This window comes from Drosophila teissieri, chromosome 3R (genome assembly GCF_016746235.2).
Source record: "Drosophila teissieri strain GT53w chromosome 3R, Prin_Dtei_1.1, whole genome shotgun sequence".
NCBI lineage: Eukaryota > Metazoa > Arthropoda > Insecta > Diptera > Drosophilidae > Drosophila > Drosophila teissieri.
The window spans coordinates 22,070,053-22,082,444 of record NC_053032.1 but is presented as its reverse complement, the minus strand read 5'-3'; the positions used below and the strand labels follow the sequence as shown (position 1 = coordinate 22,082,444).

General features: G+C 47.1%; 3 protein-coding genes across 3 annotated transcripts; 2 read left to right on the top strand and 1 right to left on the bottom strand.

Moving 5' to 3' along the window:
• The first annotated feature begins 5,146 nt into the window (after positions 1–5,146).
• LOC122621705 (enhancer of split malpha protein) lies at positions 5,147–5,747 on the top strand. Its single transcript, XM_043799660.1, has one exon. The coding sequence runs from the start codon at positions 5,180–5,182 to the stop codon at positions 5,612–5,614; it is 435 nt and encodes a 144-aa protein (XP_043655595.1). The 5' UTR covers positions 5,147–5,179; the 3' UTR covers positions 5,615–5,747.
• A 3,066-nt stretch (positions 5,748–8,813) lies between these two features.
• Positions 8,814–11,495, bottom strand: LOC122618920 (phenoloxidase 3-like). The gene is made up of 4 exons (XM_043795513.1): positions 10,050–11,495; positions 9,893–9,988; positions 9,077–9,835; positions 8,814–9,023 (listed from the first exon to the last, which is right to left on the bottom strand). Exons 1-4 carry the CDS (start codon positions 11,043–11,045, stop codon positions 8,814–8,816), a joined length of 2,061 nt encoding a protein of 686 aa, XP_043651448.1. The 5' UTR covers positions 11,046–11,495.
• A 113-nt stretch (positions 11,496–11,608) lies between these two features.
• Positions 11,609–12,351, top strand: LOC122620663 (enhancer of split M1 protein). Its single transcript, XM_043798245.1, has 2 exons — positions 11,609–11,920; positions 11,983–12,351. Exons 1-2 carry the CDS (start codon positions 11,710–11,712, stop codon positions 12,240–12,242), a joined length of 471 nt encoding a protein of 156 aa, XP_043654180.1. The 5' UTR covers positions 11,609–11,709; the 3' UTR covers positions 12,243–12,351.
• The last annotated feature ends 41 nt before the right edge of the window (positions 12,352–12,392 follow it).

The window sequence follows — 12,392 nt, the reverse complement described above, 5'->3', positions numbered from 1 at the left end:
GAAGTCGAAGCTTTGAATGAGTCGGCTGGCTCTGGGATCGGCTTTATATAGCCTCTGCCGCCCTGGGAACTGGCCAGTGAGTGCGAGCGGGACACTCATTTTGCCTCGTGCGCGGCCTGCTGCTGTTGCCAGCGGTGGTTTTAGATGGCTTGGTGGTGCTCGGTGGTAGTGGTGGTGGTGGTGGCTTCTGTTTTTTTGTATACTTTTGCCTGTATATGTGAGGGCAATAAAATGACTTGAGCGGGCTGCGCCTTCTCGCTCTCTCTCCCTCCCTCCTTATGTATGTGCTGTGATTGTTATACCGTGGGAAACTGTTTCGCAGCCGATTTCCACGACGACGACGATGACGACGGCTGGCCTGACTTCTTCTGATTGTGCATGCTTGGGGTCTTGTACGATCCCTCGTCCGTCTTTCCGTCCATCGTCTCTCTTGAGCGGACAGACGGACGGAGGGAAGGAGGGACGGACGGACGGACCGCCTTTAAGAGGTCTGTGCGACTTGGGATCCCAGATACGATGCGAGGCGAGCACATGCCTTCCATCCATAACAAGATGTTTGCATTTCAATTCATTTGTATGGTCGACTATGGTCGGGGTCCGGTCTTTTGGTCTTTTGGGCTTCAATTCGGTGCGGTTGGGTTCGGTTCGGATCGGCTGGGTCTCAAGTCTTGCCATGTGCCTTCACCCTTTTGCAGTAGCTTATGGCACGCTGATAATTGTGGAATCGTCATCGGGCCAACCCGAGACGGGCCAGTGTTTCTGTTTCTGTTTCTTGCTTTTTTGTTAGCGCTTTATGGATCATTGATTGGATCGTGGTAGTCGTGGGTTTCGTGGGACGAGCATTACGCTTTTCGTTTACATGATTATTCTTGATTGTCGGTTGGGGATCGTTTGGGGATCAGCTGGGGATCGGTTGGGGGTTTCGGGTTCGCTTGGGGATCTTGGGTCGTCGCTCGCTTCTATTTGTAGACAATTACCATAGCGACTTCGGGCTGGGAACCGATCGAAGTCGACGTGTGCGCGAAAGTCGGTTACAAACGTAATGGTTGTTGCCAGCACACGCTATAAATGTTATGGCTCGTGGGCTATACGCGATATGCTCGTATGTATGTATATATTTAGCACATTCGGTATTTATTTTTAGCGCTATATCGTCGTGATTCATCAGCTTTAGATACTAGATCTCCATCCGCCGGCATCTGACACATCTCGGATCGAAAGCTCGGGTTTCTCAACATTTAATTAGAAGTGCCGGCGACGATGACGCTCGATGGCGTTCATTGAAAATGACACGAGCCCGACACACATTGGCAAACAAATAAGGAATAACAAAAGCCCCGAGACGGCAGCTACTCACACCATGTGTATATAAACTCGAACTCAAATAACACAAATTAAGATTGCCCCTCGACGCATTCCAAATGAGCTACAGTTAGCCGAAACAAAACAGCAACGGCGCTAAGCGGGCCAACACAATCGGCTAACAACTTATCTAACCGAAACGTTTTGTCCGCTGGACCGGGACACTTAAACTGTTGATGGCTAAAAGCTGAATGCTCCGGAAATGGCTAATTGGATTTTATGGGTCGCGGCAGTGTGTCAATCTGTTCGGCGGAGGGTGGTGGTTGCACTTTTGGGGTGGGTTGATCGCGTAATATTTGCAACAACCAATTAGGGAGTGATTCCAATTGGATTATTAAGGTTGCTATAAAAAATATAGAAGATCTATTCCAAAGACTTAACGATTTGAAAACTAAAACTTCGCCGTTTCTTATAAGTGGTATTGCACTGTGAATTTACTTATAGATAACACGATAAGTTAGTAATATTTTTTAAAAACAACAATGTCTAGAAAATATGAGCTATATTTTGTGTATAATCCATTTATGCATCTAAATGTAATATAGAATAGGGGCTCCAATTATAATTTAAGGAATGAAAGATTTCGGAAGTTCCAATTTCCGTGTACTCGATATAATAAATGCCTATGCACGCCTCTGGGTGACTTTTCTAGCGCAACTAGTTCTGAATCACTGTCGTAACTCGAATCATTAATACCAATTGCAGCAATTAGAGGGAACCCAGTGGACGAGCACGTGCCCCTCCTAATAGATTTCATCGAGTGTGCCCTCATAGTTTGAAATGCAGAAACCCAATCTGCTGGCCCATGAAGAGCACATTCTGTTCATATTATATGGCATAATAAGACAGTGACGATAGCCATGAATCATTTCGGAAATTTCATCAGATTCTGCAATGCTCGTTGGGGTGTAGCGCATATGGTCAAGTCGCTTAGGACCAACTGGTCTTCATACACCCAATCATCCAAAGATCCAAAGATACATATGTACATATGTATGTATGTATATCGCGAAGACCTCATTTCTCTCGCTTTATTATTTCTCTGGCTTGCTTTTTTTGTTAAACAATTTTAGTGCTTTATTTTTTTTGTCGATGGCATACGCACGCGCGAATTTCAGTGCCCCCGCGGAGTTGAGCGATCGCCCAAGGGGGCGGTGCGGCTAGGGGCGGGGCACGAGAGCGTGCAAAACTTGGAGATGGAGACCGAAGACCGGAGACGGAGACCCAGAGCAACAACACCAAGCTGTGTGTATGGCCATAGCGTGTTGTTGAATTAATTTATATCCAACAGTGCGCTTTCAACTTTATTGCGCCGCGAAAAGCAGCCAGCCAAGTCAGCAGTCGTCGGTGGGGCTACCCCCTTCCCCACCTCTGCCCCCCTGAAAACCCCTCCGCTTAAGCCCCACTTGAAAGCCCCCCGCAAGCCCACAGATACACCAGCACAAAGATACAACGCACACCAAGGCAACGCCAGACCGTGGGAAACAAACTCGTGCCAGTCGTTTCATTGCTGTCAAATAATATCTTGATGGGGATCAACTTGAAAAGATTGGTTGGGGCTTGGGCCCGAGCTCAGTCCGCCGCTCTGCCGCTCCGTTTCCCCGTGCCCCCCTCCCGTTGGCCCCCATTCGCTGGTTGCCGCTGTTTAGGATGCGGTCGACGCTTTTGTGTTTTTTCCCCCCTTTTTTTATTCAGCTTTTCTCATTTTTTTCGTATTTTTCAGATCTCTTTTTTAATGCTTTACACATTTGTTCGTCATAGCCGCGCGTTAAGTATGTGTGTCCATGTGTGCACTGGAAAAAAAGGGTTGGGAAGAGTACTTTTAGTAGGTTTCTCAACAAATATAGGTATTTGAATATAATATATTGTTGTTTTGTCATGACTTCTTAGGCAGTGCAACCCAGACTTGCAGTTCAAGCAACTGATTCTTTTAGCCTTTCATTTAATTATTTCTCAAAGTGTACGCATGCTGGCATTGGCATCTCAAGTGGTGTATGTAAAGATCCAAAAAGCCACAAACCAGTTTGCCATCCGCCAAAGCCAGTGGACTCTGCTCTGTGGCTGTGGCTGTGGCTGCTGGGATGCCGACACATACTCCGCTTGGAGATCACATAAAAGACCCGGCACACCTCCTACTGCAGCCTCAGACCCCCTCGTGGATCCCCCCCGTGGATCCCCTTCTTAACCACCGCCTTGTGAATGGCTCCTCCGCCTGCTTTTATGCACTGTTTGTTGTGTATACACGGTCGGGCACTTGGCACGTTGCCCATTATCTCTCTCGGCGACTCAAACTCGAAATGGAAGTGAAGCTGATGCCGAAGCTGAAGCGCTGAGGCTGTGGCTGTGGCTTTTATTTTTTGTTAAGATTTCGAGTGCATATATCATATTACCACCACCAGCAGGCAGAGATGCATCATCATTCCCGGCCACCACCGCCAAGTGTAAGCTGTCAATGGCCCCTTGACAGGAGGCTCCCAGATAGTGGGATATCCCCCCAGAAGACTCCCACTTTACAACTTGGATCTTGAGTCTCATTTCATTTGATTTTTTCCCATAAACAGCTAGTCAACTATTCTTGCCGGGGGGTGCAATCTGTGTGATCCATTAGTGGCACTGATAAAAAGCGAACCATTAAAACAGGATCCGATCCCCTAGCCAAACAACAAGTCATTAAAACGTATCTCCAAGTACGCGTTCGTATCTCGCCCTCAGCTCGCTTTGCACACACTTTCTCCCTGCGCCTTATCGGGTAATCCCACTCCCTGGAAACGATATTGAAGTAACCCTCCCTATCGCTCCACACGTTCAGCACACTTGGGCCGCAAGAAAGGGAATTAATTAAAATATCTATAAGATTCCCAGCTCACCCCTGGGGAGTGTTTTCAAATTGAAGACAAGTGGCAAGTCCGTATTTTATTGGTGGTGGTGGTTTTTGCTAGTGGTAAATGGATGCATCGAGCCCTGTGGGAAAGTTGGAAATCAAAACACCATAACAAGTGATTCGAGATGCCTATACAAATAGAAGATCCAACCCCAAAATCCCCTATGCCCTCTTTATGTGCACGAAACCAGAGCCAGGACGAAGCAATGTGTGGGAATGCGTGGGAATGGTCCTGCGGATTCGAGCCTCAGAAAGGGTCCCCTATCCTCTGCCTGCCTTTATGTTGATTGCCCATTAGGAATACAATTTGCAACTCCTTTTCCATGATGTGATCCCCGTTGTTGATCCTGGGCTTCCTTCGGTGTCGTGAGAAATTTTACCAAGGAACACCTGCCCCGTATCGGTGTGTCCTGGTTTGTCGGTGTGTTGGTGATTTTTTTCAGGTCCTCTCTGGGGATTTCTCGCAGCACTTGAATACGTTTCCGAAAATTTTGAGGCCAACGAAAAATTGTTTCCCACACTCGTCGGACAGTTGCAGTTTTTGTAGGGGTTTGTTTCCTTAGCCGATGCACTCTTCTCGCGTCTCATCCCGTCTCGTCTCTACCTGCTCCTGGAACTTCCCCCGACTCCTGGCGAGCGTCGTATTTCAGGTTCTCCGCCCCGGTCCCGATTATCTCGGCTCTTTGAGGGCGAGGGTCTCCGTACTCCGTACTCCGTTTCTGTCTCTGTTTGTATACCCCTCCCTGTCTGCGGTGCGTGTCGTTGGCAGGGGTCCGTTCTCGCCCTCTCTGTCGCTCGAGCGCACAGGAAATGCACTTCGAGCCGGGCCGTCTATAAAAGCCGTCCGTTTGCCGGTTGGGAAATCATTCTGACATCGTCAGCCTTTCAAGCAACACACGCACTCTTACAAAACTACCCATATAATTTCAACCAAAAATGTGCCAACAAGTCGTTGTCGTCGCCACCACCAACAACAAGATGAAGACCAGCTACAGCATCAAGCAGGTCCTGAAGACGCTCTTCAAGAAGCAACAGAAGCAGCGCCAGCAGCAGAAGCCTCAGGGCTCTCTGGAATCCCTAGAATCCGTCGACAATCTGCGCAACGCCCAGGTTGAGGAGGCCTACTATGCCGAGATCGATGAGAACGCCGCCAACGAGAAGCTGGCCCAATTGGCCCACTCTCAGGAGTTCGAGATTGTCCACGAACAGGAGCAGGAGGTCGAGGAGGAGGAGGACGTCTATGTCCCAGTTCGCTTTGCTCGCACCACCGCCGGCACCTTCTTCTGGACCACCAACCTCCAGCCAGTCGCCAGCGTTGAGCCCGCCATGTGCTACTCCATGCAGTTCCAGGATCGTTGGGCTCAGGCTTAAGAACCCAATGCCTCACCCTTCAATCTTCAAGCTTTAAGAACTCTACAAAACATTGTGATAGCACCAGCGGCTTTAACTCCCCAACAATCTCGGCGATCCAGCGCTTCCATTAGTTATTAAGATAATGTGATAGAACAAAGAAAAAAGAGCTTTAAAACAAACGTACAAAATACAAAACAAGAAATATCAAAATCAAATTCATTCATCTTATAATTGGGCTGGGGTTTTGGGTTACACCACTATAAGAAAACACTTTGTTTATCTTCACTGAGATTGTTATGATTCGCTTGGCATTCCACATGAATGAATCGCTTGTTGTCCTAGCATAAATATTGTCACCGAAGTCAACGTGCCAGATAAGAACCACTGCTGGCAGAGATATTCGAGTTATTTCCAGAGCATGATAAAACAAGAGAAAACACTTGAATTACTTGCCGATGATTTCGGGGTAGTTTACTCCATAAGAGTTGATTATAAAAGAGGGAATGAGTATGGGTTGTATCTGTTTATTGTTTACTAATATGAGCTGGTTAGTAAAAGGTAAACAATCAATGGAGTGAGTAAACAAACTAATGAATGAATATCATAACAACAACAGTGAATCCATAACACCACTATTCCAAGTAATTTCATAGGACAGAAGGACATATAAAAATTGTTTATTGTGTTTTGTTATTTCCCATTCCATGCAGTTATTTGACTTCTGTTAAGTCAACTAACTATTGGGTCGAAGTGTCTAGGAATCTCTCTACAATTCCAGCTCTTTTAGAATCTTAGAGGGAATGCTATAATTGACTTCGGCGCAATTAAAATACCCCTCTAACTGGGTCATTGAATAGAAGTGCGACTCCGGCACATCCTGCAAGAAACCAGCCCACGCTCCACAAGAAAGTCAATTCCTCGGATAGCGCTGTCCCAAAATGGTCAACCTTGTGGCCAGCCTTGTCTTGTGGCCATTGTGGCCAGAAGGTGTGATGTGCTCGCCGCAAGCCAAGTTGGCCAAGAGCCAAGTGTTATGGCTATCACCTTGGCTAAGGCCACCATCGCCACCTGTGTGCGTCCAAATATGGATATCGTGCGCATAACTTCACGGCAGCTCCTGGCAAACGGGCTGGTGACTGTTGGCTGGTTGTCGCTTGTCGTACAACTTATTTATGAGTCGGCGAGGGAGTGGAGAAAGGCCGACCGACAGGCGGGGAAAACCCCAAGATTGCAATACCGAGAACCAAACACCAAAAACCACAATTAAAATGCAACATGTAGACGTCAACACCTCAAGACATCGATTCACATGCCAAGGTGTCTCGAGGCGGACGTTGAAATTGGGCATAAAAACAGTTGCCGCAAAAGATAATCGCCTTGGCTAGGGAATCACAATCCGACGCAGGTCCCTCACACGATTCCCACTCTTTCACACACTCTGTCCGTCCTTCTCTATCAATCTCAAACGCATTTCTCCTACACTAAAAATGCAAATTGATGTCGACAGCCGGGGAGGGGCAAACGGAGGAGTTGGGTAAAATCAAATGAAAGACCAACATGAATAACCAGAAAGATCGGGAACAATTCGAAAATATCCGACTCTTCAAATACTCTTTCTTTACTGAGATATACAAGGTAATTTAGATTTAGCTTTATTACTAGTTAGCACGAAATTGCTAGTACAGATGATTTCCTTAACGGATACACATGCTTAGACATACTAATCATTTATATAAGTTTATATAAATTGGTATTTATAAAAATCCGAAATATATATTCCCTATATCTATGCTAGAACACGTATACCCATTCAAAAGCGAAGAAGTTCTGGTAGCGCCGTGACGTAAATTAAGTAGCAATATAAGTTTTTGTTAAATTGCCTTTGACAGCACATAATTAATTTGGTATGCAAAGCGAGGCTTGTCTGCACGAAAGAATTGAAAATTGGAAGAAAGAACCCATCATGGAATGCCGTTGATAATGCTGATGACACTGTTCATGCCGATGGGCGATGATAGCGATGAGTCCGGGGGGACGCGACTCCGATGGCTATCTGGATGGGCAGTGGCTCATTTGCATACCTGTGCACCGAGTCAACCTGATCCTGTGCCGCGCTGTCTTGGCCGTGGTTCTTTGTGTTAGGCTTCGGATCTGGGATTGTGAAAATGGGAGTGAGAATGGGACTGGGAATGGGACTGGGAATGGGAATGGGTTGTGGCTCGTAGTCTTCGGTTTGATGGGTTTAATGGACGCGTGTGTACCCAATTCTCGATGACCAGCGGAGCGGCCTTCGCGTGCGTGACGAGCATTCGCTTAGCGGTCATTGATTGGCCAGGCCTGTTGGTTTTGGCCAGGTCTATGGAGGGCGCCGTCAGCAACAAGTGTGTGAACACCATTAAACGGTGATTAGGCCCGGCCACCACGCTCCCTTGGCCACCGCCGGCTATTGGGATTCCCCCCATCCCATCTCGTCTTCTGTGCGGCGCGACGAGAGGCCTCAATTACCATTATGCCCCATGGAGATGGGCCGTTTCGATGAACTGTGCAACCATGTGGGCGGTCGGAATGTTGTAACCGAATTAGACCGAAATGTGTGGCGAGAAACAAGATCATTTGTCAAAACTATTGGAAGTGAAGGGAATGGGGGATTTTTTTAAAACTTGGGTCTTGATAACTATTTTATAATGAACGGGAAATTATTGTTAAATGTTTTAAATGAAATCATTAGAACGTTGATAACATAATCAAAACACCAGATTGCCAACAATCAAAACATCCGATAAAATGATGAAAAAAGTACCACGCAGTTCCTAAAAAAACATAAGTCATTTGCCAAAAGAAAAACATTGCCTCAACTTGTTGGTAAACAATGATATCACAACCATAGCAATAAGAGTAATATAGAAGTTTCTTCCCCGATATTATCAATAATTTCAGAAAGAATCGTTGATATCTGTAATAAACAAGATAGTAGCGAGAATACTGATGATGCTGTTATGAAAATAGATCTTTCCCAGACAGCAGACAAGTAAAATAAAGTTTCCAGAAGGTAAGTCAACATTTTTTAGAACACGTTTAGATACTCTTACTTACAAAACAAAACGGAGATATACATACAATTATTTTTAAATAAAATACAATGCACTTTTAAAACCGAATTGCTACATTTATAATATAGATATACATGGATACATATAGCTCAGGATAAGTTCGCCAATTAGGGAAGCTTTACAGTGCGGTCCTCGTGGGTAATGTTGACTTCCACAGTGCTCATGTTGGGCGTTAGGAAGTCCTTCAGCAAAACTGCACTCATGCGAGGCACGCGATCGAAGGGGAAGCCCATGGAGCGGCGATCTGGGTAAAGGCGATCACGGACTCCACAGTAGGAGGCGGCATCGCTGCAGCTACCCACAAGTGTCTGGTCAACCTGGAGATGGTGAAACGTCAGGACAACTCCATCGATTCCTTTGAGTCACTTACCCTTTCATTGTCATAGTTGGAAATCATGACGAACAACTCAAAGCTCATGCCCTCAACACGACCCTTTGGGACCAACATGTGATTGGGCCAACCGCAGCCGCAGAAAAAGTTCTCCAACTCCTCCGCAGAATTCGCAGCCCCACGGTTGTTGTCCAGATTGCGGAAAGTGCGGTTAAACGGAATGGTTACACTCGATTCCGTGGAGCTGCGTACAAACCTATGTTGTCCGGGTGGAATCGAAATCCCAACCTTGTCCAGCTCAATCATCATGCGGCGCTGGTCCGCCATAAACATGGGAGCGTTGCGATCATCCAGCTTGGGCGCCATGAAGATGCGCACGTAGCCGAACTTGGTGGCTCCGGTGGAGTTGACCACATTAATGGAGTAGGTGAATGGGTTGTGCTGCAGATGGGTGAATCGAGCAACGACACTGCCACGGGGCACAAAGTCGACGCCACGGGACATATCCACATCCGACTCCTGCCAGAAGGTGGTTATCCTGTTGATCCTATCCTGGCTAATCACATTGATGTTTTGCACCGTAATGCCGGGATAGCTCAGGTCTTCCTCGGTGTAGGCCGGAAGCCGCCCCTTGTGCTCCTGGAAAATGTTGTCAATGAACGCGTGCCACTTGTAGAAGACTGGGTCGCGCATCGCAGTGGTAGAGTCCCCCATCACACCCTGGTTCTCCAAATGCTTGTTGGTCGGATCGTGGGAGTACGAGATCAAGACGTGACCCATGTTGTGCACATCACCGTACTGCAGATTGGATAATCTAGTAACTATGCATAGGAGTGGCAAAGTAGCTCATCTTACCAGTGCTGTATTGGGCGACAATACGGAGGCTTCAATAATGTTGCCGAGGTAGTCAATGCCCTTTACTTCATCCAACTGAATCCTTTCATTGTTAGTCTGGAAAATTCGATTAGGGACTTCATGAAAACTTATTGAAAGGAGAATTGCCAAGACTCACATCCAAAACGTAGCCCTGGTGGATGGCTTGGTAGATGCGATCGATCCACCGCTTCATGTCGTTGAGCCCCACTTTGATCTGGTTGGCCGGGCGGTCGACATCGCTCAGCTGGGTGTCATCGAATCGCGGAGGATAGGCCCGACTGGCCACCGTGGAGTCCATCTTGGGGAAGTAGCCCTCGGCAATGGGTTCATCCAAGTCGTTAAGCGGCTGAACCCGGGCCATGTGATTGCTCAATCGCTCGGCGTTGTAGCGGGCCATCACCTGCTGGTGCATATAGTAGAAGAGCTCGCCACGGCGATCCTTATCCACTATCCGGCGATCGGCGCCATCGCTGATCTCGATGGGATAGACGAGATGCCAGTGCCAGTGGTGCAGGTTGATGCCCAGATCCTCGCGGAAGTACCACAGACGGTGCTCGTGATCCAGATCGGAGGCGGTATAGTTAACTGGTACAACAATCGGAACCCGCGACTCCGATTCCTCCACCACGAACGATTGCTCGCGTACTGAGCGCAGTACCTGCGAGTCGATGAATCGATCTGGAAAGCTTTGCGCAAAGGATGGCAGATCTAGGCCCTGGGTGTCAGGACGATGGAGCAGAGCCACCGATAGGGCATAATGAAACATTACAGGGTTAACACGATCCCTGGCATAGGCGGCCACACTTAGGAGATCCTCCACGGAAAGCAGTTTGGTAAAGACCTCGATCAGGTGGCCCGCCATCTGGCGGTGGGACTTCAGCATCAGTGAGAACTGCTCGGTACGGCCCAAGGACATGGGGAAGCTGAGATCGGGAATGGAGATCTCCTTGAGGTCTATCATTCTCGCTTTACTACCGCCGATCCGGTACTGCGCCTTCTTGCAGATCTTCGTGTACTGATCGGTCAGGTAGTGGTCGGGTACATTGAACAAGGTGCCATCGCCACCTTTGTCCATGAACACGGGCTCCGTCGGATGATCGAACAGCAGGAGGAGATTCTTCTTGTCGCCCATTTTGTAGGTGCCTAATCCTGTAGGTCTTGGTAGGAAACTAACTAATGGTGCCTAATCCTGTAGGACTTGGTAAGAAACTTACTAATGTAAAGTCACTTGAAGCGTTGAGACTCCACAAATGCGAGTATCCACAACAGTGGTCACCCATTTTATACCAAAATCAAATAATGCACTATCAACCGAATCTTCAAAATTCTGCGGTTTTCAAAAATGTCATTTTCTTAATAATTATGCAAGTGTCTACTTATTCAGAAACTTGCAAGTAACGGAAAGTTTGACAGAAACCGCAAAACAAAACATTTCACTTGCGAATAACGTGTAAGTTAGTATAATGAATGTAAAAGCCCAACAAACATATTCTCGTAATAGGTATACCCCCTTTAAGGGTATAAGCACAGTTACTCACCGAAACAGTGCCGGTGCCTTGTAGAACTTTGTAGACTATATAAACGAGTTTTTGTTTGGCTCGCTGATAAGAAGCCGCTCTTATCTTCACTCTATAACTGATAAACTATCTACTAGTAGCTAGAGAGTGCCATAAAAATATATAAAAATCAATGAAACTTCAGACAGTCATACCAATTGAGATCGACAGCTACTACAGAGAGAACCCATTCGTCGGTAGAAACCAAATAATAAACAACGAAAGTAAAACAACTTCAAAATGATGAGCCAAACTTTGACCCTCTGCTGCCTGGTGCTGGTGGCCTGTGTATATGGAAATACAGTGTCCACGAACGATACCGCCTGTCCAACTTTTTGTCCCAGTATCTACAAGCCAGTATGCGGAACTGATGGGCAGAACTTCAAGGAGTTTGCCAGCACCTGCAACCTTTTGTCCCACAATTGTCGCCGCGAAAGGAACAACGTGCAGGGTGAGTAAAATACAAATAAAATAGTAAAGATTGCGATCTCTAACATCGATGTGATTCCATAGCCTATGCTGCCACCGATGCCGCCTGGTGCAGCTCTGAGTTCGTCGACAATCTGCACGAGAAGTTGGGCAACTTCAAGCTGGAGGTGAAGGAGTGCTTCAAGCCCTGCTCGATGATCTACCAGCCGGTGTGCGTTACCAATGGAAAGTATCGTGCCGAGTTGGCTAACTCCTGCCTGCTGGAGAACTTCAACTGCGCCCTGCAGGTCTCCGGCGCCCAACCCGCTGAGCTCTTCCGTCTTTTGCGCGAAGAGAAATGCTAGACGGGATCGGTCGTAAAGTCGGAACAATGAGCAGGACCATCTTTTGTACGTCAAAGTCATCCTTTTGTCTAAAACGAAAAATACAACCCTACGAATTTATGAGACATGAGTAAACGACTTGTTAATTGGGGTGATCACAGTGGTGTAGCG

Bases quoted from the DNA above. Each gene is read 5' to 3' on its own strand.
- LOC122620663 (XM_043798245.1), top strand. From the start codon at position 11,710: ATGATGAGCCAAACTTTGACCCTCTGCTGCCTGGTGCTGGTGGCCTGT. The intron at 11,921-11,982 runs GTGAGTAAAATA...GTGATTCCATAG, and splicing joins CGAAAGGAACAACGTGCAGG to CCTATGCTGCCACCGATGCC.
- LOC122621705 (XM_043799660.1), top strand. From the start codon at position 5,180: ATGTGCCAACAAGTCGTTGTCGTCGCCACCACCAACAACAAGATGAAG.
- LOC122618920 (XM_043795513.1), bottom strand. From the start codon at position 11,045: ATGGGCGACAAGAAGAATCTCCTCCTGCTGTTCGATCATCCGACGGAG. The intron at 9,989-10,049 runs GTGAGTCTTGGC...CGAATTTTCCAG, and splicing joins ACCAGGGCTACGTTTTGGAT to ACTAACAATGAAAGGATTCA. The intron at 9,836-9,892 runs GTAAGATGAGCT...TCCAATCTGCAG, and splicing joins TGTCGCCCAATACAGCACTG to TACGGTGATGTGCACAACAT.